Consider the following 27,685-nt stretch of genomic DNA (forward strand, 5'->3'; position numbering starts at 1 on the left):
TAGGAAAGATTGATCTACAAGTAGGTTCTCATCAAAATATTCTCTCTTCTAAGATATCTTCACAATGCTCCCATGTCTGCAAAAGGGAAATTTGGCGTCCCGAAGATATCCTATTGTTGTCGTTTTTATACCCTGAACTCATTAAAAATGGGTATAAGGGTGTATTGTATTTGTGCAAAATCCATAAAGTATATATTCTTGATCAGCACCGAGTCGATCTAACCATGTCCGTCTGTCCGTATGTATGAACGCAAGGATCTCAGAACCTATTAGAGCTAGGGACTTGAAATTAGATGTAGGTCCTCCTAGTGCCTGCGCAGATCGAGTTTGTTTCCGATAATTGATAACTTACTCAGTTTCCAAGCAATCGATATCGATATCCTGTTTTTTTGGGCAATTTTGGTAAATAATAAGAGCTAGAGTCACCAAACTTGACAAATAGCTTCTAAAATAGAATATATATATCTTTTTGATGTTGGAAGAAGAGGGTTCAGGGTATCCCCTAGTCGGGAGCTCCCGACTAGAACCTCTTACTTGTTTATAGTATGTATGTTTCACAGAATTTCTCAAGATGAAATAGTTAAGGGTATGTAAATATGGGTATGTAAATATGTAGGGAATATTACAATCCAAATATTCGTTGCTTACAAATATACCCTATAAAGTAGATAATGCATAAGGTATGTCTAATACTATGCTCAGCTTAGTTAGTTTCGGCTAAGACTGTCTGTGTATTAAGCCTAAGCTTGGCATATTTGTAATGAAGTATTCAAGTATTATATTATGTCTCAATTCTCGATTGTCTATAGTAGACCCACTTGCAATGAAAACAATACAAAATGAAAGCTAACTTATTGCAATGAACAACAATTTGTAATTGTGCGAAATGAGAGCTCTAAGCCAAGCCTGGGAAAACTTTGACTTACAGATCAAACCTATAAAGCGTTGTGAACCATCCGACATTTTTGTTTTAGCCCTGGCACTGATATTAGCTAGTTCAAGTTTATTTTAATTCTGAATAATTTTGAAAACTTATAATAAATTAAATAATATAAAAACAATACAACTCCAAAAAACCAAAAACCAATTGAGAAAATAATTTATGCGCCAAAAGCAAAATAAAGTGCCACAAAAATAATAATTAATAAATGAATTTGGCCAGAAGCAGGCAAACATGGGCAGCAGTTGTTGTTGTTGTTTTTGTTGTTGTTGCTATTGTTGTTGTAATTGTTATTGTAGTGTGACAATGCGCAGATAAAAGTAATTAACGCCTATTTGGGGTCAAAGTACAGTAGAGTACGGCGGAGGGGGCAGGAGGCCGCTTCAGCTCTGGTCAATAATAGCTGCAATAAAATGTGGCAACAACAACGGCAACAACGTTTGACCGTGCAATAATTATTGACTTATTGGCCACAATGGCATTTAAGAGTCCGATGGCACCGAAAAATATTTGCATAAAATTTGCATTGACAACAGTTGAAAGCAATTGAAACAATAATTTCGTCATTAATGTGCGACAATCCGCCCAAACCGGCCACAAATCGCGGAAATGCAGCACCAAAATGCCCCACAATGTGACAGCACTCCCCTTTCCCCATCTCCCATCCCCCCATTCCTCATCCGGCGGCTGTCCACCTGCAAATGCGAATTGAAAACGTGCTTATCGGCGCGCATCAGAAGGGTGGCCTGAACCTGGAGACCCGAACCTGAACTCGTGGACCACTCGCAGGAGCAGCAGGACTCTTGGATCGCTGGCCGAGTTGCATTTTAACGCCATTACAGCCACATTGCAATTGTTTAATGCGTTTAATTACATTTGTTGGCTGGCACTTAATGTTTTTATAATTAATAGAATCAATATTGATATTGGAACAGGGTCTGCTGCCCGGGCACCGCTCCCGCCAGCCCCAAACACCGCAGCTGGACCAAACAGTTGTGGTTAATTGTAGATTAAAAATGTAGCAATGCGGTTGCATTCAATGCGTTACCCGCTTGGTCATGCAGGCGTTAATTTTCTGGTCAAACTATAGCTTCAAATGAAAATACATATACAAAATAAATACAAGTTTAAAAAAAAATAATATTCAAAAAAAAAAGTACAGTGAAACGCATTTAAGTGGAATTCAAGCAGTTGATTTTTATGTAAAGACATATTTTACAGTTATTCAACAATTATTAAAAGTACGCTTGTTATTGTTTTGTATATATACATTTTTATTGAAAAATATGCGGAATTCTAAGAAAATTTTACTTTTGCATATATCTCTATGTAGAACAGAACGCAAGCCACATTCGTTGCAGAAATTTTAATTTTTATTCAACTTTTCTTATTAAATAAATAGCACTAGCTTCTATGGCTTGCGGCCAAGGCAATACTACATCCATGCACTAGTCTGGATTATGCTATTTAAGATCTTAATTGTATTTATAAAAAAAAAAAAAAACAATGAGAAAAAAGATCTTATTTTTATTTATAAAATACAATTCTTTTATAAATATATGTGTACAGTATAATATTAACATTTCATCATAAAAATATCTACATTTCATAAAGCTAACAGAAGTTCTATATATCTGATATTTGGTATTTCGTATTTAAGTAAAATCGTGGCAATTAAAAAAAAGGGAAAATGTTGCGTCTGATATCAAGCTGATTAAAATGCACTTTTTTATTTGCATTTAAATTGTTTACCTGTAAACATTTTTATTTGTCTTTGTGCGACGCATTTAATTACAATTTGAAGAAAAAAGCGCGCAACACACATGTAGGAAGGGAGTGGGGGTGGGGGGGGGGGGGGGGGGGGGGGGGGTGTTGAGCGCAAGCATGCATGCAAAATGCAGACTGGTACGCTAAAACCACCCCACACACCCACTCGTAATCAAGTTATGTCCCTTCAAAAAAAAAAAAAAAAAAAAAATATAGTAGCGCTTTAAAATGCAAGCAGCGTAAAAGATTAGCCCGATTATTTCAGCTTGAAGGCGTTTAACTTTGCGCATTGCAACGCACACGCTGCGAGTTCAAAGGGTTTACAAATGCCACGCCACGCCACGCCATACCATCCAACAGCCCCACCCTACCGTAACCAGACAGCCCACAATGCACAACCCACAGCCCAAGGCACTTGAGTTTGATGTAGCGCAGTTCTGGGCGCTTGGCCTAAAGTCAGAAATTGCCGGGGCTTTTGGCTACGCTTTTCGTTACACGTAAAATGTTGAAAATGTAAACTTAATGCAGCGATTTGAAATTTACACATCGTTATATGAATATGAAATGATATCATATAGGACACACGGCATACCCTACAGAGAGCAGCATTTGCGAGCTAGAGGGTTGCTGCTGCTGCGCTTATCTCTGGTGGTTAGTTCTTTGCTAGCCATAAAATAAAAGATAAACGATACATCTTTTTTTTTTGGAGTTTCCTTTTCATTTTTTAATGTACGTGTGTGAGTGTGGGTGAGTGGATGTGGTGTGTGAATGTGTGTGTGGGTGTGTTTTACAGGATTATTGTGGAGGCCAAATATTAGCTAATGGTTATAATTATTTCAAATACAATTGTATTGTGTATTGAATAAGTTGATATTTCATTTCTTGCTACTGTAGATTGATGCTGATTGACACGGATTGATGAATGAATGGATGGATGGATGGATGTGCTTGTGTGCGTGAGTGTGTTTGTGTGCATGAGTGTTAGGGTGTGTGTGTGTGTGTTGAGTTTCCTGTTACAATCTCAAAATGCAACAAGAAGAAAGCTCTTGCTTTAATGTTTGCTTGCAAATAATATATATACATATATATACACATGTATGTATGAAGCATATACGCATGACATAAAAAATTGGTTTGAAATTTTGGTTGACAACGATTGAAGACACGCGACAGTGATATGTATGTGGAAAGTAACAGTAATTGAACAATTAGTTTGAAAGTATTTTTGATAAGATTCGTGTAAATGTTGAATTCGCAGCTGATTGATCGGTTCGAGTAGTCGTCCTGCTGTAACTGATAATTGATGACGATTGATATGGATGGCGAAGCATTTTGAAACGAATATTATTATTATTATAAATGGCAGTGTGTTCATGTGTTTGCTTTTTCGTTTATTCTCTCGGTATTTAATTTTCCTCTGGCTGTTGTGCAGCAGATGTGAGCTTGCTGATTGATTCACGCTCATTAGCTGTAAGTTCTTGATTGATGTTACTCTCCTTGCAGTGATCAGCAGCGTTAAAGACTTCGTTGCTGCTGCACTCATTGATATTGCCATCATTGCTGACCAACAGCTCGTTGTTGGTCATATAGACATTGGGATTTAGAATCGGATTGATATCCTCAAGTGGGATCGCCATTATGGTAGCGTTAGCTGAGGGAAAGTTCTCGTTCATGTTCATGCCATCGTGCATGTCCATCGGGGTGTAAGGCTCATTTGGATTCTTATAGGTGGAATACGGTAATATCATAGCCGTGTTCATCATGGCCACATCTGGCATTAGCTGACAGAAATTGCCGGCCATATCGGTGGACATGACATGGACATTGGACATTGAATTGCCCATTGGATTGCCAAACATATTCATGTTCATGTTCATATTAATGTTGGGCAAAAACTGAGCATAGTTTGTATTCGGACTGTAATTGTCATTCATGTCAAAGATCATAGGAGGCATATCTCCCTGGCCGTTGCCCTGCGCCATTATGAAGTGCATCATCGGCATTGTGGGCATCACTGGGCCGGTAGGCTGTAGGAATATGTTGTTAACCTGCTTCATAACCACCCGATTGGCAGTTGTCGCATCTGCGTTGCCATTCTCATCGGACTGCGGGGACTGAGCTATCGGATCACGGCGTGGATTCTCGACAATTGGAACCTCGTTCTCTCTATCTGCAGGTGGCAGTCGCAGATCCGTTGTGGTGCCCACTGCCTGTTCCACATTGCTGGTTTCTGTGTTCACCGTGATACCGACGGCGTTATCGACATTGTTATCGTTATCGTTGTCGTTATCGTTGTCATCATAGTCATCGGCCTCGCTGTCGTTGTTGCTTATTATCGACGAGCTGTAACTGGAGGATCGTGGACTCAGCGAACTGGACTGGCTGCCGGAAGAGGTGCTGGGCAAGCAACGGCGCGACTGCTGCTCGGCATGGAGCACGGGCGAGCTCGACTGACTGCCGGACGAACTGCCAGACTGTTGCTGCTGATGCTGTTGCTGTTGCTGCTGCTGCTGTTGCTGTTGATGGAGTTGTTGCTGAAGCGGCGACTGATGCGTTGAGTGTTGCTGCAGCGAATTTTGCATTTGCATCTGGCGCTGCAAGCCGGACGGGTTGGCGTGGAGTAGGGATATGTTGCTCAATGACACCTGTCCTGTTGCGGGCTGCGGCTGCTGCTGCTGCGGCTGCGGCTGTTCCATATACTGATTTGAGCTCCTGTCCGTGCTGGCATTGTCCTCGCTTTGGTGGCCGCCCGGCGGCTGCATGGCCGCGCCATACATGCCCATGTGGCGCGAACGTCCATTGCCTGCGGGGCCAAAGCGACAGGGCACGCTATAGGTATTGATGCGATAGCCATAACGAGAGCCATGCGGGCGTGGCATCTGGTGGGCATGCGGATACGGATGCGGATGCATGGGCACTGCGAATTTAGAGAGAGAAAGAAAGCCTCATCAGTTGGTCAATTTGGGCGACAACTAATTTTCGGGTAGGCAAAAACTCACCTATGGGTCTGCCCCAGAAACTTAGAGGCGCTGTGCCACATGGCGCCATCATGCGCGGTCCATTCGGTGTGGCAAAGTGTGGACCCGGATTGCCTTGTGCCCGCGGCGGTGGCGGCCCATGCAACGGCGGCGGCGGATACATGCTTATATGCATGCACCAGCAATGGTAATCGGTCTGCGTGCCCACATTCACCAACATGGGACGTGGCTGTGGGCATGGCGGTAACTAAACCAGGGCTACAAACGAAAGTTAGAGCATGAGCAGACTCACATTTATGCGGGCCAGATCCTGAGGTGTCAGGCTGTGTGGATGACAGGGCGGCAGAAGGCCGCCGTTGCCCATCCAGGGACGGGCCACGCTCTGCGGCAAAATAGAGTTTAGTATTGACTAGTAAGGCATGGCTAGTATGCTGCTAGCAGTACTTACCGAGGGAAGGAACAGACTCGGATGCAGAGGCGTCACCTCCAGAATTGCGGTCGTGTAGGCGGCCATCTGGACCTGGGTCATGTTGGCGAATCGGCCACGCAGCAAGGGCAGCATCAGGTTGTGGGCTCGTATCATCAGGTTTCGCAATGTGGCAATATATTCCGAGCTGGACAGGCTGCACTCGCTCACCTGACGGGCAAAGTCCTCAAAGGATGGAAAGTCCGCCGTTTGCGTATCGCAGCTGCTGCTGGTGCTGTTCCTGGCCTTTGGCATAGCTGTCGCTCCAGATTCCACTTTTCTATCCTCGAATGCGGCAGCCATATCCGATTTAGCTTCCGACAATGTGTTGGGCAGATTCAGCACTGACAGCGATGCATAGGAGTAGGGCACCCAGTCAACGCTCGAATCAATACTGCGCGGCTGCACAGGCTGCACCGGCTGCTGTGAAGGCGTCTGTTCCTGCTGCGGAGTAAATGCCGCCGCTTGCCACCATTCGCGTGGTGGTGCTGATGTTTGTGGCTGTGGCTGTGCCTGCGGCTGCTGCTGCTGCTCCATTTCCGTGAATCCAGCGGCCGAGCCCTGGTGCTGTTCCTTGTCCTGGCAAAGATTGTGAAATAACGGTGCCGCCTGCACTGCTGACTGCGCCATAGCTGAAGCCGTCTTCTGCTCCAGCTCTGGCCACCATTCGCTTGGCGGCGCTACCGACTGTCCCTGCGCAATTGCTTGATGCGACTGCGGCTTCGGAGGTGACAGCGGCTGTGGTGCACCAGTTGCGGGTAGTTGCTTCATGTCGTTCCAGTATGCACAGGTCGAGGGAACTGGGTGAACGTGTATCTTGGGTTCATTCTCCGGACACCACTCCGGTACGGCAGCTTCGACCAGCTCGTTTGCTGGCCACCATTCGCGCAGCGAGGGTATTATAGCACTTGCCTGTGCCGGCTGTGGTGGAAACTTTGGTGCACTACCAGCACCTCTTCCAGCTGGAACGCGTTCTTCCACATCGACAGGCTGAGCTAGCTTCTGCTCCACTTCTGGCCACCAGTCGGTGCGGGACGGTATCGTCTGAGCCACTGGCTGTGGCGCAGCTCCAGCTAAATGCGCCTCGTTCCTTGGCCACCATATTGGTAGCTGCGGTCCGGGCATCTGTCCCTGCATCTGTGCTCCGCCTGCGGCTGATGGCCCGGCCTTCTTTTCCGCTTCCCTTAAATACTCCCGAGCATGCGTTTGCGGCGTTACTGCAACTTTCTGTTGCTCCATGTCCTGCCAGGGATTGAGAACTGGTTGGGCCGTCGCTGCTGCTCCTGCTGCTGTTGCTGCCGCTGCTGCTGGCGGCGGTGGAGGTGGTGGCGGTGGCTGTGTCTGTGGCGGCTGTGCAGCAAATGCGGCGATGAGCTGTTCAATGTCCCGCCAATAATCATATGAGGTAGGCTGCTGCGGTGCCTGTGTGTGTGCTGCAAGAGCCGAGCCATTCTGCTCTATATCCCTCCAAATGTCGCGGGTCAGCGGCATCATCTGTGGCTGCGGCTTGTGTTGGTGCTGGTGCTGGTGGTGCTGGTGCTGGTGCTGCTGTTGCTGTGTTTGCTGTGTTTGCTGCTGTTGCTGTGGTGCAACCGCAGCGACTAGTTGCTCTACACCTCGCCAATATTCGGAGGATGGCGGCAGTGCATGTGCCTCCCGCCAATAGTCACCAGGCAGCGGCAGAGCGGACTGCTTGTGGGCCTGTGGTGCCACAGCAGCGGTCTGTTGTTCCATGTCCCGCCAAAAATCGAGATGCAGAGGTGCTGGCTGTGGCTGTGACTGTGATTGGGCTTGCAGTGGCACACCAGCCTCCACATCCCGCCAATACTCACGACCCGGCAGCAGTGGCTGCACGTGCTGTGCCTGCGATCCGGCTGGTGCACCCCGATCGATGTCATGCCAAAAGTCGCGGACTTGTGGTTGTGTTTCGGGTTGTGGCTGTCCTTGTGTTTCTGCTTGAGATTGTGCGGCTTGCATTGCAGCTGGGACCTGCTGCTCCATATCGGGCACAAACTGATGGGTTGGCAATATCGGCTGCATCTGCTCCCGCTGGCCCATAAAGACTGCCTGCTGTTCCATATCCCGCCAGTAATCATGGTTTGGTGGCGCCTGCTGCACTTGGATCAGCATTTGGGGCTGCATTTGGACTGGCATTTGGACTGGCATCTGGACCGGCATTTGGACGGGCATCTGAACAGGCATCTGGACCGGCATTTGGCCCGGCATATGAGGCATTTGTATATGCATTTGCGGCGGCATTAACCGCTGCACTGGCACTGGCACGCTTTGCGGATCCACCTCCGACCAGAAATCGCGGTTCGGTTGCTCGTGCCAGTTGCCGCGTGGCCGTTGATTGGGAGGATAAGTGCGGGGATTTGGAGCCACCCGAATGGTTAGATCCACTGTGCAGCCGTTCATAACGGCGCCATCGCCGAAGTCAGCTGGATACATGTGTGCCTGCATCTGGTGCGGCCCATTGTAGTTAAAGAGCTCCGTTATGGGCGGTCTGTCATAGTAGTCCTCAAGGTGTGGATCCATCGGACGTGGTGGCGGCGGGGGCAGCGATTGTGGATTGATCTGTGCTGCCTGCTCCAGAGCCAGCAAATGGGACGCATACGAGCCCATGGGATGAAAGACGGGCGCATAAGGCGACATCTGACCGCTCAAGCTACTCATCAACAGCGGCAGATCCCGTGTCGCCTCCGAGGATGGTCCCGTGGTATTCGAAACTTGGACATTACTTGCCGCCGGTAGCTCACTTACTATTTGACGAGATATTTGTCAAATCTAATTTCCAAAAAAGAATTATTAATTGCTTACTAAAGGTGGGAATGAGTCCACTTGAGATGAGACTAGCCCAGTTTGGGGACGAAGAGCCAATAGATGGATCAGTCATGGTGTTTCACACTGCTGCTGAATGGAATATTTTTAATGAATGTATATTGGTGCTTTGCGCAATGTATGTCTTGCTATTCGTCTGTGCGTCCATCCGTCCCTCCGTCCGTCCGTTTGCCTGTCCGCCAGATAAAGTGTAAGACATTTGTCAACAAATTTCACAGGTAACAAGCTGAAAACCTTCTCTAAAGATGCATCACTTTTGTAGCTACGCCCAGTTCCGTCCTCGGCCGATGTCCTCCTCTGGCCCACGCCCACCACAGCCCCCAAGAAAGGGTATTTCGTCAAGTCACAGTTTGACTGTCACTAGGGTTACAGTTTGAAAGTCACCAGCCGAATAATCAAGTGGACTCCCTTCGATTAAAGCTTTTATGCGAACAGAGTATGGTGCAGTCGGTGACACCCGACTGCCACGTTTTTGTTCATTTTTTCTGTGGATAATACTAACATGTTAGCGTGGAACTAAAGAATCCGATCTGTAAGCTTATTGGCAATTGTGGCCTGTCCTATTCGTTGAAGTCCCAATTAGGCGCTTTACAAAGATCTGTGGGTTAATAATAGTTTACTTAATTATAACACATTTTTGAATCACGCTGAAAATTATCAAATTTATCATCTATCTTTAAGAGGGGAAGACCTTTGGCGTCTTCTGTTTTGATTATTTTTCATAATTTGTGTGAATACATATATATTTTAATTATACCAAAGTAGCTGAAGGGTTGCTAGTGCCGAGAGTTGGAAAAACTAGTAACGAGGCCTGTAAAGATCTTGGCTTTGTGTTATGTGAGACGTGTCTGCTCCAGTTTAAAAGGCTTTCAACTGCACCAAACGTGCCTGGCATATTGAGGGACAACAACAAAATAAGCCCAACCCCGAGCCGGAGACTGTTTGGCAAGACGAACAATAATCTCTCCCATCCACACCGTCCCGGCCAGCAACATTTTTGCAATTATTTCAAATATTTTTCAACACGGCTTTGAAATGCGACGTGCCGACGAACACTATGCAACGAGGACCAAAGAAAAAACCCTTTTTTTTTGGCATTGTTTTTCTTTGTCTTGCGCCAAAATATTTTTCCACATTTTATGCTGCGCATATTTTTTGCCGCAGCCCTGGCGCGAAATTAGCGGCAAGTGGCTGAGGAAAGCGTGGAAAAAGGCGGCGGAGATAAACTTTAAATAAAACATGGCACACAACACGCTCGCTGCTAGGGTTAGGGAATTGGGGCTGGGTCTGTGACTGAGACGCTTGAGAAGCTTGTTTGCGTATGAGGGGATGAGCCGATGCGGGTGCCGGGGCAAACGTCGAACGCTGGCGCAGACCGCAATTCAAATAAAATCCTTTAGGGCTTTTGACTTTTAACTCATCCGTTTAACGAGCGCTCATGTTCGTGAGACGGCGAATGGCAGGCTAGCCGTATAGAGGATGGCAGGATAAAAAGATTGCCCGGGCAAGGACAATACCCTTGACACCTACACACACACACAGACTGACACACGCAAGTGAGCCCAGCACGTCGTCAGCGCAACTGCAAAACAATGCGCGAAACAGGCAAAGAAATTTTATATGCGGCATATGCGCATAACGAATGCTCTACACTTCAAAGCCACAGATGGTTCAAGGGCTTTATATATTTATATTTAATAGATCTATTAGCTCTAAAACTGGGACTTCAAGACGAGATTAGAGAGCAGCTTTCGGGGAATCCATCCCGGAAGAAGCAGACATGAGAGAAGCTGGCTACAGAACACTTGATTATAGTAAAAAAAAATCCAAGTATTTGCAGTCTAAGATTCGAGGACGAATCTTGGTTTACGTAACGAGGCATTAAGTAACCATAGTTATATATAAAATTAGTTACATCAAACAACAATGGTTTGGTGAGGGATCCTGCCAAAAAATACAAATTTAATTTTGGTTAGTCCGAATCTATCATATGAAAATATAGACAAACTGCTATATTTGCAGTAGAACAGGCAATTGTTAATAAAATATTTAAATACTTATAATTTTTAAAAGAATATGTATCTCAAGGCTTGAACCAAAATGTTCGTTTTGAATGCGGGAAAGCAGGTTCAGGGACAGAACTTAGAGGCAGGGAGTTGGTCCGAATGACAATGAATCCAGCTAATAAATATATATATTTTATTGCTTTTCGTTTCTATGCAAATTTATTTATAATTTTAAATATCTTTATAAATAATCCATATGGACATCTGCTACTAGATCTGTACATCTTTGTATTTGTAATCTTATATTTCATGTCTAGGCTTAACTATACCTCTTCTAAAGTTTTAGCTAACTGCAGCACCACGCCTCCCCTTAGAATATTTGTGTTGAGTATTTGGGAAGTCGACTTTCAGCACTTTGGCACAACAAACACACCCGCACGCACACACACACACGTTTTAACATTTTTATGAGCCTTTTTGGAGTGGAATATCTCTATAACACTGTTGTGATTGCTTTTGCGCTGCCATTGCAGGCCCCAACACCCGTTCCGACCCGCCCGCTGCCAGCTGCCCGTTGCCCCGTTCGAGCCATGAGTCGAATCGATTGATGACCGCGTCCCAAGCAGTTGGCAATTGGCAATTGGCAATTGGCAGTTGGCAGTTTGGCAATCGGCTTGCTGCCATTGCTGCTGTTGCTGGCATTTTAGAATTTGAACAATTGCCACTCGATGCGCATAATAAACGTGGTCGAATCCTGCCAAAGGATTCGCCTGACTGCGCCTGGCAAAAGGCGTCGATTGAGGCGCGTCTGCTTAAATATGCAATGAGCCAATGCATACACAATGCCCAAATCTCTAGCTGTGTGTTCCGGGTCTCCGATTGCGACATTTATTAACTGGCGAAACACACTTGTCGCGCATACGCCCCGTGGCCACGCCCGCCCTCTACGCAAAAAGTATGCTTCGTTTAATAAATTGAGCGTTTTATGCAATTTATGCGGCTGATTTGACATTAATGTGGCCCAAACAGACTCCCTCGCTCAAGCCACACCACAGCATGTGTGTGTGTGTGTGTGCTGAGCTGCGTGTGTGTTTATTTACATGTTGCCTTCTTGCGTCTTAACGGGGGGAACGCGTCTTTAGCTGCCGCTTCCGCTCGCTGCTTTTTATTTATGACAACATCTGTCGTAACAACTTGCGTGTGCGTGTGTGCCGGTGTGTGGGTGTGTCTGTGAGTGTGTTGAGGCGTTAACATCTATGCCACACACACACATCATTAATCATTTTAACGGCTCAACTCCTTTATGTGCGCCCGTGTCTTAGTTGTCAGCCACCTTGCGCTTCACTTATTCCCAAACTTTCGCTTTTTATGCCCGAAAACTTGGGCCATAAAAAAAAACAGACACACACGTACATATTCTGGGATTTGCAATGCCTCTCTTCATATATTGTATTTTATGCTGTGCCCAGTTCGCTGCACTCACCTGACAAGTTCTCCAATGGTTGCCGCCGTTCACCTGAGGTTATCCTCGGATTTGTTGCCTTCAATTCTTGCAATGTTGTAAATTTTTTTGTTATTTTTATAAATTTTAAAGATATTTTTTGTTTTTGTTTTTCTTTGTACACTGGGAAATTGTAAATAGAAATAATTTTTAATCCATGCTGCGTGACTATCTGAAGTTCGAACATGGACTACTGAGATCTAAAGGGGAAACAATCGAGGTAAAAGCAGTGTGAGTACTAATTCATGGCACAATTTACCCAGAAAGTATTCCGAATCACTCAATAACTTTCCGAATGTCCTAATTACAGTACTTGCTGAGCTTTGTCAATCTGCGAAAACAGAATATTCAATTGAGCCAAGGTTAGTTCATAAATGGCATAAAGTAAAGATACAATTCTGTGCTATCCTTAGCGTTATATATTTTTATAATAAACTATACCAATTAAATTGTATTTCACTGCCTCACTCCATATCCATAGCAGAGGTGACAACGTCACGTCCATAAATTAATATCTTTGCACAAACAGTTGGCAATGCCGCGTCGATAAATATGACCAGGTGGCAGCACTGTTTTACTTGCCAATAGGAAACATAAAATATTTATTATCAAATCAATTTTAACATAGACAACCGATAAGCTTGCCAATCTTTTCATATGCTCGACCCCAAAATATCAATAATTAGCGCTAAAATTAAACAGAGATTTCTAGCTAGTTATATGTATGGATGTACATTTATTTTTGGATATCTTCTCGCCGCCCATAACCCCACTGAACCCGTTAGGTAAAACAACGATAGCAATTCCCAGATGCCAATCAATGTCAAAGAGTTGGAGAACTCTAGACGACAATAATTCACGTATGCGAGCTAATAAATTAGTGGAAAATTCTGTTGGGGGCCATCGAAAGGATAACATGGATAACTTTTGTGCTCAACTTAATGTCACACACACAAACACACACACACACCTAGACAAATAATCAGCTGTAAATATTTTATGGATGAAATAAGCGACAAAACTTTGTCTCGCATTGTAGGGGTAGCTGCAAATATTCAATGCATCTGTGTCCCCACACTCACTCTCCCTTCATCTAAAGCTCTCTCGTTGTTATGGTGGCGCACCGATGTGGCATGCCACAGAAATTTAGCAAAATCTTTGCTCTGGCTTAGTTTTATATATGGCATAAGCTTTGCTGGTCATTTGCGGGGTCACGGGTCATCCCGCCAACAGGACGAAGCTGATGATTAAGTTGCTGACGACAATGAGGCCGACGATGCGGCTTACGATAGTAGGCAAACAAATAGAAATGAATGTCAATTGATAATCAAAATAAATGCCTAACGGGGCTCAATGAAACTGAAACTGAGAGCTTGACAGATGCACAGATCCGAGCCTGGGGGCAGGACTGAGGGTGGAATATAAATACAGATTGGTGGAAGATAAGAGGAATACCTTTATAAGAAAGGTGAGGCTAGCTGTGCAGGACAAGTGTCACAAATTGAATAAAATATGAACATATTTTATAAGTTAAAATGAGAAAATTAAATTATTAAATAAAAGTTGGGGGATCGATTTTTTATTGCTATTATAACTTTGTATATGAGGTAGACAAGTGTCTCAATTAAGTTTGTATTATGTTATAATTGAAAACAATAAAAATAAATTAAAAAAATAAAAGACTAAGAATTCGGTGCCATCCTAGGCTATTTATTTATACCCTTTATATTAAATACCCTATATATGCTATTTTTGGTCACGAAATTCTTCGAGAGGACAAGTGTAACCTGTTCGTGGTAATAGAGATCCGCTTTATTGCTATTTATACTATTGTATATGGTGTAAATATATAGTCCCAAATCGTAACGCATAGAAGAAAGGTAAGACGACTTCGTAGAATATAAGTCAATGAAGGTTCAAGTCTGTTCCTTAAAACTTTTGTCTTTCTATTGCAGTCAGCGCATATATCAGAGTCGGTCCAATTGAGCAGCTACAAGGATAGAAACCGCAATGAAGAATTAAGAAGTCCTTAATCTATCTTTAAGATTTTTTTTCCAAGTACAGGGTAGTTCTATATTTAGCTCATGTATGTATAGAAAGTCAGCCCGGCGTGGTCTGACACTCGAGAAAGGCTGGAATGCCAAACTATAATTACATGCCGGACGAGCAATGGTTGGAAGCGGGTTAGGTCTGGAGGTGAAGGTCCATGCCAGGGGGCGAGTCCTGGTCCATAAATTCATTTTGGTGTCGGCTGCACATGCAAATGTCTAAATGCCTAAATGCCTAATGAGTGAAGCTGGCAGCAAAAACAGGACACGAATGAGTCCTTAAAGATTAATTAATCTTTGTGGCACATGCGGCCGACGCTGACGCTGACGTCGACGGCGACGGCGACGTCAACGTCAACGCACAGCCAGACGCCGCTGGTGCCACAAACAACAGTTGCCTGGGGCACGCGTATCATTGTGTTTAGCTGTGTGTTAAGGGTATACTGACCATTGTCCTGCGTCCGCTCGGTTTCGGTTTTTAAGCTAATGACACAAAACGCCAAAAAGGATGCGAGTCCAGGGGGTTAATTTGCAGGCTGGGTCGGGCTCGGTCGCCTGGTCCGGCTTATCTTTTGCTTTTGAAGAAATAATTAATGACCTCGTTTTTGCCACTGTGGCCGTACTCGGGCGAGCCAGAGCATCAGGCACAGGAGCTGGAGCAGGAGCAGGCACAGACACAGGAGCTAGAGCTGGAGCTGGCGCTGAAACGGCAGCAGAAACAGGGAGCTGCACAGTGCGTGCTGGCCATTAAAAATCGTTTATTTCGATTTGATTTAATCCAAAATAGATTGCCCCTGTCGGGCGATGCGGCCAATTTATGCACTCAATTTACGCGCGCGCACACAGGACGCACCGGACACTGGACAAACTCGACGGAACTCTCCTGAATGCAGGACGTCGCTGCTGTTGCTGCAGCTTACTGTTGAAGTTGGAGCTGGGCTCTGGGCCTGGGCTGCGTATTTATAAATTTCATTGGTTAATCCTTATTTTCGCATTAAGGGAGCGCACGTGGAGGACACGGCGACGCACAGCTATGCAAATGTATGCATTGTCCTGTTGCGCTAGCACTCGATTTCCCTTTCTCACACCATCCCAGACCCGCTCCAGTCGCTCCTCATCCACACCCACTCAACGACTACTCTGGCAATTAAACTAATCGCACGCGAGGCTTAAAATGCGATTTGCGGCGTCGATTGGCAATTGCGGCTCGCATTCGCCATTGAAACATTTCAAATGTTTGCGTGGGTTAGTGAGACGGGTAGATTACGCGGGGGGTGGTTGCCCTTTTGCGCTTTGCCGCGAAATTTATTTTAGCCCAACACGTGGAAATATTCCATTTCCCCATTTGCTCGCAGCGCCGGCAAACGCCACAAATGACATTTAAACTGTTTGCATTTGGCGCCGCTGACTGCTTAGCGGTTTTTGTGGCTGTCCAAAAACGCCCTTCCGCCCCTTTCCTAAATTTGGCCCGCATCGCACCGCCCTACACAAGCCCATCGTACGCCAGAGTTCGCCGACGCCGCCTAATCCAAATGTTTAGTTACGCTTGGGCCTGAAATGTGCTCGGACAACGACAACAACAGGGTTCACTGCTTTTTCGGCTCCCCACTCAACGCCACTCGCCAATTTGCTGGCAAATACTCCGCCAAATTTAATTTTAATCTCTGATCTACGGCTTAAAGTATATATCTACTGTGGCAACTCTAGATCACGTTCCCATGCACCACGGACCTAAATTTACTTAAGGTACAGCTTAAAAAGTTCCACTAGCGTCTTACCGACTAAATAATACTAGCCCAATAACATCTTAAACGAAATCAATCATATTATTAATATTATGCACACGACTATAAGCCAGGTTTTAAATCCAAGATAAATCCAATATGGTCTTTCCACAAGAATATTAATATTATTATTATCAATAATAATATTATTATTATTATTATTTCACCCAAGTGGATTTCATGACAAATGTGAAAATACTTCCACTTCCTCAAAGATCTTTGAGTCCCGTCAGATGGTAAATAAAAATGTTGTATATAGCCGTATTCCACCAATTTTCCCCAGTTGCGCTGGAAATTCTCCAAAACGCTGTCATGTCGTGCAACACTAGCTGCGTCGTATTGCCACACTACCCATATTTAAGTGCCTTAAGTCTGGCAACTCTAGCAGAAGCTTTTCAGCTCAAAAATTGCCTGAAACGATCTGAAATACCCTGGCTTCGACTTCTTTGATTAGCAGTCTTTCCAGCTTTTGCTAAGCCTGACTTCTAATAAATTACAAAAGATGCTAATTTTGTTGTTTTGTTTTCCATTTGTCAAACTTTCACAACCAGTGTGGGTTAGAAAGCCACAAAAGTGAAACAATTTGAAAGGCTCCTTTGAAGAGTTGTCACAGGCTACAGCATGAATACAATTTTCATGTGATTAATGATGTCAACGCGACGCTGGCCACGCAAGTGGCTGCTGTCCCGGCTCATGGCCAATTCCCTGGTCGCTCTTTAGCAGAAGTCAAAAGGGAGATGTGCTTAGCTGGCAAGGCTGGCTGCCTGAGCACGAATCCGTCAAGAATGCGTCAATTTAATTGCGCACGTGACGCGCGCGGTTCATGAATGATAAAGAGAACAAGACGGCAAGGCCATGCTGCGGGTGAGTGTGATGGTGGGGTTGGGAGGGGTTTGAACTGGACTCAAGTCAGGGAATCGCTGCGGCTATGCGCCACGTGACGCTGACATCCACATTGACAGCAAGAGTTCAGGATGTGGGCGCAGTGGATTAGCCCTGGCCTCAAGGAGCCCCTCAAAGCAATGCAGCGGCTAATAACGGCCCAAAATGTTTCCAACATGCTGCGCTCAACATTTGATTTTTCGCAAATTTCATTAAGCAAGATAAATGGTTGGCTATTAACAAAAACAGCATAAGCTTAATAGTAGCAACCACAGTGGTTCCAAGCGCCGCTGTCCTGCTTTGTATTTATGCAAAAATTCGTTATGGATGCCAAACAGCGGAAGCGGAAATCGCACGCACTTTTGTTCTTTACACACACTACCATCGATGCGGCATGTTGACTATGCCAGCCAGGTCTGTTATTAGCAGCAAATTCTCTGAATTGGCGCCTTAACCAATTGGGAATTTAACTCACAAAGCGCCCAAGCATCCTTAAGCCTTTAGCTGTAGGGCGCTACCTACTTATTTCGGCATCAACAGCTGAATCGAGCCAGTATAAGCGCTAGAAAAATTCCTCAAAATCCAAACGTGCCACAAAACTTGTTACTTGACATGTCGAGCCCCAAATCGATAAATCTCGTTTTTGTAGTCTCGCACACATTAACACCCAAAATCGATATTTATCGAGCACAGAAAATAAACGTTTGTCTTGTGTCCTTTAGCGGAAGCATAATTATGTGCTATTTTGGGTATTTTTTTTGTCAGACTCTTCTTTTATTTTGGCCTCAAGCTTTTTAAGAGCATTGAATTTACTCTACAAAATATATTTAATATCGCATATCGTATATCAAATTTCTTTTGACAAATTTATCGACTGTAAATATCTGGAATGTGCATTCAGAATTCGTTGTTTGACCATTTTGAACTGCGCTTGTGGCTGGCTGTGGCTCTGGTGACATGATAAATTGCATGAAATTATTTTCAAGCTGCCAACCCCCGATGCAGGCCATGGGCTTGAACAGAAGCGCGGTGCGGGGTGGGGTGGGGCAGGTTAGGCTGCATATCTCGACGATATCAGCGGTATCTGTAAAATGGTATACTTAAAAGTTAATTGTAGCTGAGAGCTAAAACTTTTTGGCGGAGCCTCACGAATTTGAAATTTATTCAAATTTCGTATACAAAATGCGACATGTTGTAATTCTCCAAGCAATTGTTTGTTGTCGCTTGTTCGTGTTTGTTGTTTTTGTTGCTGTCGTTGTTTGTCTTCTTCTTGTTGTTGTTATTGTTGTTGTTGTTGTTGATGTCGTTGTGCTTATCTGGCCCGCATTTTGTTTGCTTGCCAATTTTTGGTAACTTTAAGATTTATCGCATTGTAGCTACAGAGTCTGATGAATGCGACGTTGTGTTAACCAAATCCGAAACGCGAATTGCGACAGCTGCTGCTGGCTGGAGAAGCTAACCGACTGGGCTGAGGCTGAGGTTGAGGTTGGCTTTCGACTGGGCCTGGCAAATTGGTCATTAACTGAAGCACGGTCAGACACAGCAACGAGCGAGGCAGACAGATGGAACGCAACGATAGATGATGGCAGGACATGGCGGCAGGACATTTTAATTTGTTCTGTCAACGACAGACGTTGACCGCAGCGTTGCAGTTGCAGCCAAAACTGATTTGGGCAGCCGCACCTGAAGCACAGCAAGCCCCCAACACCCCTCCCCACCTACACACACACCCGCAAACACCCTCACGCTGTGAAAGGACACGTTGTTGATTTCTAATTTCACGCTGCGTTGTGTGAAAATCAACACCGTCCAACACAGTCACATCAGGGTTCCGGTTTTCCGATTTTCCACGTTTTCACGTCGATGGAAATCGAAAACGCCGCCCGCAGAAAAATGCAGCTAATGAAGCCTAAGCGCTTAGCGCAGCCCACTTTCCGCAGGCTCTCCAAACCACCCAGAAATGCAAATGGATTTGCAATTTGGCTAAGCACCTTAGGGGCAGAGGGTGCATAATGAAAGGGCGTCTATTTCACAGAAAAAGATTCCAATTAGGCAAAATCCTTTACTCTTAGCCAATATCAAGTGGCATTTAGTCAAGAGCCACAGGGTTCAGGGTAAGGACAATATGTATATATAGTCGGAAAGGAGACAGCCGAGCAGCAGGGGGATGACTTTTGTTTGAGACTGGAAACCTTCCGTTGAAATACTGTTCCAGTTAATACTGGACATTCAGAATGTCGAGGCATTTGTAAGGCAGCTTTAAGAAACAAAATCAGATTTCTAGGTTAGCACATCGCAAGTCCTTGCCATCCCTCCCCCAAAAAATATGTAACTGATGCAGCTAATAATAAATAGCAAATGAGAAATAATGGAGCAACAGGACGCCCGTTCGGGACTCACCCCACAATGCTCCAAGAATATAACAGCAATTATAAGTTTGGATGGTCAATCCACCTCGCAGAGCCCTTTGTCAATCAGAAATTCTATGTATATATCCAATAATAATCAACGCACCTACACTTTCACAATTTGTTCGCAAAATTTTTTAAGAAAATTTATGTTTTGAATTTTTTAGATTGATTTTTTTTGTGATGTGTTCACTATGAGATTGTAACTAAAAGTGAAGTTTTCATGTCGAATTTGCTCTGAAATCATTTCCGAAACACAACGAAAGCCTGCTACGATAGAAATGAACACGAAAACAGCAAAGCAATTTGAATCAGCTGATTTGTGGAATTGATCTTCTGGTTCTAAGGAATCGTAACCAAATTAGCCGAAAAATATGCGCCTCAATGACAGAGATCTGATCGTTTTTCGAACAAGTAGTTATTTTTCTTCCAACGATACTTTGGCATAGCAGTTTTGAGAGCTTGTCCTGTCCAACGTCTCGTTACTTTGTCTTCTTCTTCGACGCACAGTAACGAGTCACGGCCAGCGCTCATCTCTAGCCTGCAGAAGATGGGCATCACTGTGTGTCCTCTTTTGCTAGCTATATTCAAGAGTTGTGCACGTGCTTCTTGGCAAAAGTCTTTCACGGTGGTTATTTCGTGTTCGCTGCCGAGAAATCAAAAGCCTTGAACAAAAATGAGCAATATTAAGGAGGAAATTGAGACAGCTACCGAGGCAGCCGAGGAAATCGAACTTATGAATATTCCAGACAGGTAAAGCAAATATCATATTGATATCAAATTTGTTGTCGTCTACAAATCAACGTGGTTCTTTTTGCAGCTCCGAGGAAAGCAACAGCAACAAGAATCTGGAGGATGACTTCGAGATGACGTCCAGCGATGACGAGCTGGAGACCAGCTTGTTGCAGCTTGTGCGCAAAAAGAATCAAAATATGCAGGTACGATTGAATTAGTTCAACGCTAACAAAATGCTTTTTATGTTTGTTTTCTTTTTTTTTTTATAATTTTATTTAGGACATTTGCAGCGAGTGGATTCAGCTCTACGTAACCAAGCCGGAAGCGGCGCTCATTAAGTTCATGCAGTTCGTCTTGGAGGCCAGCGGCAGCGGCTATCAAATACCCGAGGATTCAAATCTTCCATTGAAGAGTGCCAAAATTCTAAACGCGGCCAATGGCCAATTCGAAAACGTAAGCTGTTTTACTGTATAACATAGTTCCTACTAGAAAATATTTTCATATACTGGAAATATTCTTCTTGAAATTCTTTCATATCTGATAAAAGCTTCATTTAATTAATCAGGTTTTTAGCTGGCGGTAATTTAGAACTTTAGTTAACTCATTTATTAGTAGCAACTATTTAACAAGGCTTTTCTAGGGCAATGACATTTAAGATTTCAATTGCAATTCTTAAATGGAATTGATAAAGATATTTGAATTATTTTTTTAACTGCTTTTAATTGAAGCTGATAAATTTTATCACTTTAAAACTGTATCTATATTAAAAAATTTGTGAGATCATAATTTTTAAAAAGTATATAATATTTTTCTAAGATTTTGTTCACTTCTTTTTAGTTGTAAGTAAATTGAACTATTTTTAAAGCTATAATTTTGAACGGCTATGAAATTTGCTCCCAATATTTGTTCACTTACTTAGAAAAGGATTTATTTTTAAGTGAAATAAATAACTTGTATAGAGTATAATCTATTGCTGATAATCCCAAATCTTAAAATTTATACTTAGTATGAAATCTTTATTCTCATATACAGAAGAGCCCTCGTTATCCGCTGATAATGCGTGCGTCGCCCGCCCTAACCATGGACGTGACCCATTTTGTACACCAGCTGCTGCACGCTGTGATAAGCACGGCTATCATATTGGATAATTGCTTTCTGAGGCACATCTCTGGCTTTTTGGTGGTCGCGTCAGATTCGGACGTGCTACCCTTGCGGCATACCAGCACCTTGATTGGTATGGAGGCACGCTTAGATCTATTCAAATACACGATCTTCGGGTACAGTACCATGTCCTTGCAGCACTCAAGATGATGACAACGCTGAGCGATCTGATGACGCTGCAGCAGGACAAGCTACGCACTCTGTGGATGCAGATGTTCGACGAGGTGTTCCTCAAGCGGAGGCGGGATGAGGTCGAGGACATACGTGCTCTGTGCATTGCCGAGTGCGGCCTTTGGCTTCACAAGTTTCCGCAGTGCTACATCAATCCGATGCAAGCTCAGCATCTGTTCGAGGCGCTGCAGGATAGCTCCCGGAAGGTGTGCGAGTCCAGCCTGAGGGCGCTCATCAATCTGCAGAAGAAGCCAAAGCTGCGGCTGAATTGCCTCCAGCTGGGCTACAAATTCCGAACGACGCTGCTGAACCTGAGCATGCGGCTCGAGTCCGAGCTGTCCGAGATGGCCATACAGCTGCTGGTACGCTACCACAGGACGATGCCGCAGCTGCTTGATGTGCAGATGATTGAGATTATTGAGCAGATGGTGTTTGCCACCAAACGGGGCGTGGCCCAGGCATCGGCGGAGTTGCTGCAGCATCGCTTTCAGCAGGCGGCCACAGAGCGTGAGCGTGTCCAGGCTCTGGTGCAGTTCTTTATGAAGTTCGAGGGACAGGAGCAAGCCGCCTATTTGGTCGACTCGTTTTATGGCCGCAGCAAAATCGTACTCGATTGGAGTACCATGGTGGATATGCTGCTGAAGCCGGAAGACCTGACCAGCCAGCAAACCTCTGTGATTATTGAGATCCTAACAATCGGCGTCAAGCAGGCGGTAACCGGCGAAATGCCGCCCGGTCGCTCGACCAATACCCTGCTGCGCCAGCCCATGCCAGATGCCAATAAGCAGGCCTCCGAGATTATATTGCCCGCGCTGGCCACACTACTGCGGCAGTATCGCATCGATTATGTGGACATCAAGAATCTGCTCGAGCTGCCGCCGCACATGATCTGCTCGCAGGCACAGGCCCAGGAGCTAATCGAGCTGATCAAATCGCTCATGTTCAAGCACAGCAATTTTGCGGTGCTGCAGAAGGGCGCCTCGGCACTGGAGCAGCTGTTCAGGCAGTGCTCAGCTCTGATGCCCAACTATCGCAAGGATCTGCTGGAGAAGGCGGTGGTCAACTACATGAAGGCAGAGAGTGCCTGGCAGCAGGCAGTTATCAGTTCACAGCATTCCCGCTTCAAAGTGTGCAACAAGCGTCTACTTGTCGCGCTGCGTCTCATCTCGGCACTCTATGAACGCTTCGACCTGCACGAGTATCAGCTGACGGACACCGTGCTGGCCAGCCTGAAGCGCGCCATTCGTGATGAGAACAAAGCACCGGAGGTTTCACTGCCCGATGAGGCTGTGCGACTGTGCTTGGAGATATACTATGTGGCCATCTGTTGGGATCTAAAGCGCGTCCAGGAAGCGGTCAGCGCTGGCAAGTATGTGGACGAGGACTGCCTCATGCTGGGCGATCACCTGGAGGAGTTTTTCCTAGCTGCCTTTTATATTATTGAATGCTCCAGCGACGCGAGCATCAGCTGCGAGGTGAGTATTAATGTTCCGCTTGGCTCTTGCTCACTGACTCCCCTCAGGCCTTCGTCTCCACCTGCGATCTTTTGGTTCTGTTCGCGGATACACTGCGTCGCAGCGGCAACAATGCGCTTCGTTCGTTGGAGTACAAGTCGTCGACATGCGAGCTACAAACGCTGGAGAACTTTGTGCTCCGGTATGTGTTTAACGGAAATGGAAGTGTCGCCAAGGCCAGCGATGTCCAAATGCTAGCCACACTCCAGAGCAAGCGCCGCGTCCTGGCCGGCTTCTGTAAGCTGGCCTTTAACAATATCATTCCCGTGTTGCGTGCCTCCGCTGTGTTCCAGTACTACGAGCAGGTGAGCAGACCAGGTTCCATCCACCCACTGTTACGCCTCCAGTAATCCATATACTCCATAGTTTCATACATCCTTCGGCGATATTCTGCATGCCACCCTGGAGCGATGCATGTCCATCAATATGATCAACTTCGGCATGGCCCTGATGCACACATGCTTGATGGTGTACAAGCGCATTCGGGCAGACCATGCAAGCCCTGCCCAGGCGGCTGACTCGGCCCAGTTCGCCAAGCTGATCAATATGGCCAGGCTTTTCGGGGATCTCTTGAGCCAGAACCTTATCAAGTCTCGTCCGGCTGTGCTTATTTTGCATCGCGCTGGCATACGTTACGCCACGGAATGGTCGAAAGATCTAACTGAGGTGCCCGCGAATCTGCTCTATTTAAAGGTGCTCAGGCAGTTTGTGCCGCAGCTGCTTGCCGAGGATATGTTGGATGTGCTCAATTATCTCGATGGCACCAGCAATATGGAGCGACCCACTAGCTGCGCCACTGGATGGGAACCACTGCTTGCCTATCGCAATAGCCTAGAGAGGGCACTAAATCAAAGCTGTCGCCGCGAGCTGGATATGTAGTGTCCAACCTTTAGAATCCCTTTTGTAACCTTCTCGTCAACACAGTTGGAAGTTGTACCGAAAACAAACGACACGAAATTCAGCACTCAAAAGTAATAAAATCTAGTATCTAGTTCTGAAACACAAACGAGAAAATCACTTCATTCTAAACGACCAATACAAGTATTCAAAATCTTAATCTTTCTCGCACCATTAATTTAGAATTACTCTTACTCTTACTCTTTTAATGGAAGAACTTAAGGAGAGCTATGATCGATTAGATTGCATGATTCATAACAAACATACCAACTACTAATAAGATTACTAAGCATTCTAATCTGCCTCCAATCTAAGTCGCACGGTTCAAATTCGGAACGGAATATAATCCTTAACCTCTTACTAGTAGTAGTTTAGAATGATGTGAAATTGGCTGACTTTTAAGAGCAATCAAACTACTCATAAAATTTCAATCTTATTCGAAGTGTCTTTTTTAAGAAATATTATCCTTAATCTCTCTTAATGGAAGGAGTAAATTGAGCAATGTTAAGATTAAATGGATAACAAGGAGCAGTCCAACTACTAAGACGAGTATTTAACATTCCAATCTTACACGCATGGCTTTTATGGAATATAATCCTTAATCTCACAATAGAAAAACTTAAGTAGAGCTAGACGGTATTCAGAAGTCCAATATAACCCGCACGGTTTTCACGAAAGATAATCCTTTCTCTCGCGCTGGAACAACTTGTGGAACTCAATCTGGCTGATCCTTAAAAGAAGAGTATCCCCAATTACCAATCTTACTCGTACGATTTGCATGCATTGTAGAGTATTAAGAATACGGAACTAACTCTGCCCTTTACTCAAACCTTCTTGAGCGTCTCTGACTGCTCACCTGGACGTGGCGTCGCCTGCTCTCTTGTGTTCTTGGTGTAATTGTGCGTTGCGGCACGCGAAATTAGACAAGCAACGCGGCGGAGGGCTATGTGAGCTGGATGGGGCGGAGGGGAGGGCTCTGGGCATAGACAATGAGCTAGGGGTTGGGGCAAGTAGATAATGAAGCGTTTGCTGGTTGGAGGCAAATGGAGTTTGAGCTGGCTCCAGGGCTCGCTAAATTACAAAAGAATGACAAACGCCCAGCAGCGGCGTCTGCCACAGCCCCTGCCCCATGGCTCCTTCGGCTGCCTCCTAGCGGCTCTCACGGGACGCCGAGAGGTGTTGCGCAAAGTTTTTGCCTTTTACACATTCAGAGTGCTGATGAGAGAAAAAGAGAGCGCGCAGGGCGGGCAGGGCGTCTATTGTTCCCCAAAGTGTTTTTATTTAGCTTGGCCAAGAAGAGTCCTGATGTATGGGCGGGGATGGTGGTGGGGGCTTTTTTCTTGCCAATGGCGCACACAGACATTTCGTTTGTTTTATTATCTTTTATTATTATCTGCGCTTTGTCTTAGTTGTTGTTCTTTATGTGCATCCATTGCTGCAGCTTATCGTTTGTTGTCGTTGTTGTTGCCACCCGCTAAATTGGCCGTTAAGATGCTAAAGATGCGGATTTTGGTGATTTAGCAAGTTGGTCGCCAGCATTTCCATTGTTGCCATTGCCATAGTTTTTGCTCGTTAACGGGGTTTTCCGGCCCCAGAAACTTGCGGCGGAAATCGCACTAATTTCGCCACCTGACGCCAAACGGCTAGCGACAAAAACCACGAGGCTTGAGTCTGAGGCATAAGGGCTCCCTACCACGCTCTCCGGCGTGTAGGTTTGGATTGAGTGCAATGCGATTTTATATAAATCAAAGCTGCATAGTACATATGACAGCTTCTTTATGCTGCCCCTGCCCCTACCCCGTTCAATTGCAACTGGTTTAGATAGCTGACGTGGCTTTTTGAATTTGAAATTTTGAAAGGGTCACACTGTCTTGTCAGTCTTTCCAACATTCCCAACATCCAAAATGAGTTATTTCAATTAATTAAATTTTTGTTCTTTAATTTTTAATTTGCCTGGCAATACTGGAGCTTTTTTTGGGAGCTGAGGTCTGCATCTTGCTCAGGTCTCATTACAATTTTCTTCCTAGTCGGTTGAAGACCTCCGTAAGTATTCCATATTTTTTTTTTCTTCTATTTTCATTATTTATTTTGTTAAATACTTCTCATAAATATATCAAAAATGCGTAGCGCAAATAAAAAATGGACTCAGGTGATAATCCAGATGATCGACAACAACAAAAACAACCAGAGCAGCAGGCTCCATCGGCCAAGCGTCGACGTCTGCGCCCGACGTTGGCTCAGCAAAACGCCGAGCTAAAAGAGAAAATGGAGCAGCTGACAGTGGAGTGCAATGCGCTGAAAACCGAGCTTGACAATGTGAAGATGGAGCTGTCGAAAACCAATTTGGAGAAGACGTTGTTGGCGACCTCATTCGAGAAGGTGGAGGGCTATTTCCGCACCCTGCTCGGTGGTGCGCCGTTCGCCAGCTTGAAGACACAGTTGGATCTTCTGCTTGAGCAAGGTCAGCAGATTCACTCTCGCTTGGCGGTGAAGAATGAGCCGCCACAACTGAAGACGATCGCAACTTTAGCCGTGTTGCAGAACCAATTGAACAAGAAGGACAAGGTCCGAGAGGAGCTGCGCATCCAGTTGCAGGAAACGGTCGCCACTATTGAGGCTCTTACTCGAGCATTCAGCCACGACCTGGCGCAGGAGTCGCAAAAGCGCGTCGATTTGGAGCTAACCCTCGACAGGATGCTGCGCACCATGGAGAACGTTATGTCCTGCTCGGTATGCCTGCTGCAGTGGACCGATGCTGGGGAACATCGGCTCGTCTCATTGCCATGCGGCCACATCTACGGCGAGAACTGCATACTGAGATCCCTCGAGCATTACCGGCACTGTCCACAATGTCGCACACCGTGCTCCAGCTCCGATGTGTGTCGCCTTTTCATCAATCTATCGGATTAACTATGTGCATACTCAGACATGCACACAATGAGACATGCAAGCATAAAGTTACACACACACGCACACATGTACATACACCTATTCATTCACACATACAGACATACGCACACAACATGGACACATAGACATACACATGCAGCCACACATACTCTCATACACTTGTACATTCAGATACGCACATACATACACGTGCATGCACACATAAACATTACATACAAATTCTGTAGAAGTACACATACATGTATGAACATAATGATTGTACATTTGTAAATATATATAGTATATACATCTATACATATACATATAAATTAGTAATAATAATAAAAAAAAGAAATTTGGTTTAAAAGTCTAGATATTCCATCTATGCGATAAGGCTTAGCATATATAATAAATAATAAAACTATTTAATTATTAATTGTTTTTTACGATATATGTGTATAAATACGTTATGAGTAGTAACTTATATTATATTGTCTTCACATGTAATTATAAGATTCGTTCAGTTCGTAACTCGTAGTGTAGCTCGAATATGTAGTCTTTGCTTAACGAGTGTGTGTCCGGGCTAAGCAGGGATACGCACCTTCCAACTCTTACCTAAAAAAGGTTAGCAATTACACAACCCAAGCTTTGAAGCTTTTTAGCGAATAACCCAACCCTTTAGCTAATTTTAGTTCCT

General features: G+C 45.0%; 3 protein-coding genes across 8 annotated transcripts; 2 read left to right on the forward strand and 1 right to left on the reverse strand.

Annotated features, from left to right (window-relative positions):
• Positions 1 to 3,430: 3,430 nt before the first annotated feature.
• LOC115767253 lies at positions 3,431 to 20,268 on the reverse strand. Of its 6 annotated transcripts, none has more exons than XM_030711460.1 (9): positions 19,614 to 20,268; positions 12,759 to 12,830; positions 12,482 to 12,699; positions 9,495 to 9,590; positions 8,972 to 9,061; positions 6,134 to 8,913; positions 5,978 to 6,067; positions 5,707 to 5,932; positions 3,431 to 5,624 (listed from the first exon to the last, which is right to left on the reverse strand). In XM_030711460.1, the coding sequence occupies exons 5-9, from the start codon at positions 9,045 to 9,047 to the stop codon at positions 4,114 to 4,116; spliced, it is 4,683 nt and encodes a 1,560-aa protein (XP_030567320.1). In that variant the 5' UTR covers positions 9,048 to 9,061; positions 9,495 to 9,590; positions 12,482 to 12,699; positions 12,759 to 12,830; positions 19,614 to 20,268; the 3' UTR covers positions 3,431 to 4,113. The 6 variants fall into 6 exon arrangements, 5 of the variants coding, with proteins under 5 accessions (XP_030567320.1, XP_030567321.1, XP_030567323.1 ...); XM_030711461.1 differs by having other exon boundaries at positions 8,972 to 9,064; XM_030711463.1 differs by having other exon boundaries at positions 5,707 to 5,914; positions 19,614 to 20,267.
• Positions 20,269 to 20,286: 18 nt separating this feature from the next.
• On the forward strand, positions 20,287 to 24,218 carry LOC115767255 (cohesin subunit SA-2-like). Its single transcript, XM_030711466.1, has 7 exons — positions 20,287 to 20,374; positions 20,442 to 20,559; positions 20,636 to 20,809; positions 21,389 to 21,590; positions 21,656 to 23,163; positions 23,211 to 23,507; positions 23,569 to 24,218. Exons 1-7 carry the CDS (start codon positions 20,298 to 20,300, stop codon positions 24,079 to 24,081), a joined length of 2,889 nt encoding a protein of 962 aa, XP_030567326.1. The 5' UTR covers positions 20,287 to 20,297; the 3' UTR covers positions 24,082 to 24,218.
• A 1,258-nt stretch (positions 24,219 to 25,476) lies between these two features.
• LOC115767304 (E3 ubiquitin-protein ligase rnf8-like) lies at positions 25,477 to 27,120 on the forward strand. The gene is made up of 2 exons (XM_030711540.1): positions 25,477 to 26,142; positions 26,227 to 27,120. The coding sequence occupies exon 2, from the start codon at positions 26,239 to 26,241 to the stop codon at positions 27,007 to 27,009; it is 771 nt and encodes a 256-aa protein (XP_030567400.1). The 5' UTR covers positions 25,477 to 26,142; positions 26,227 to 26,238; the 3' UTR covers positions 27,010 to 27,120.
• The last annotated feature ends 565 nt before the right edge of the window (positions 27,121 to 27,685 follow it).

Source organism: Drosophila novamexicana, unplaced genomic scaffold (assembly GCF_003285875.2).
Source record: "Drosophila novamexicana strain 15010-1031.04,08,12 unplaced genomic scaffold, DnovRS2.1 tig00001361-arrow-arrow-pilon, whole genome shotgun sequence".
NCBI lineage: Eukaryota > Metazoa > Arthropoda > Insecta > Diptera > Drosophilidae > Drosophila > Drosophila novamexicana.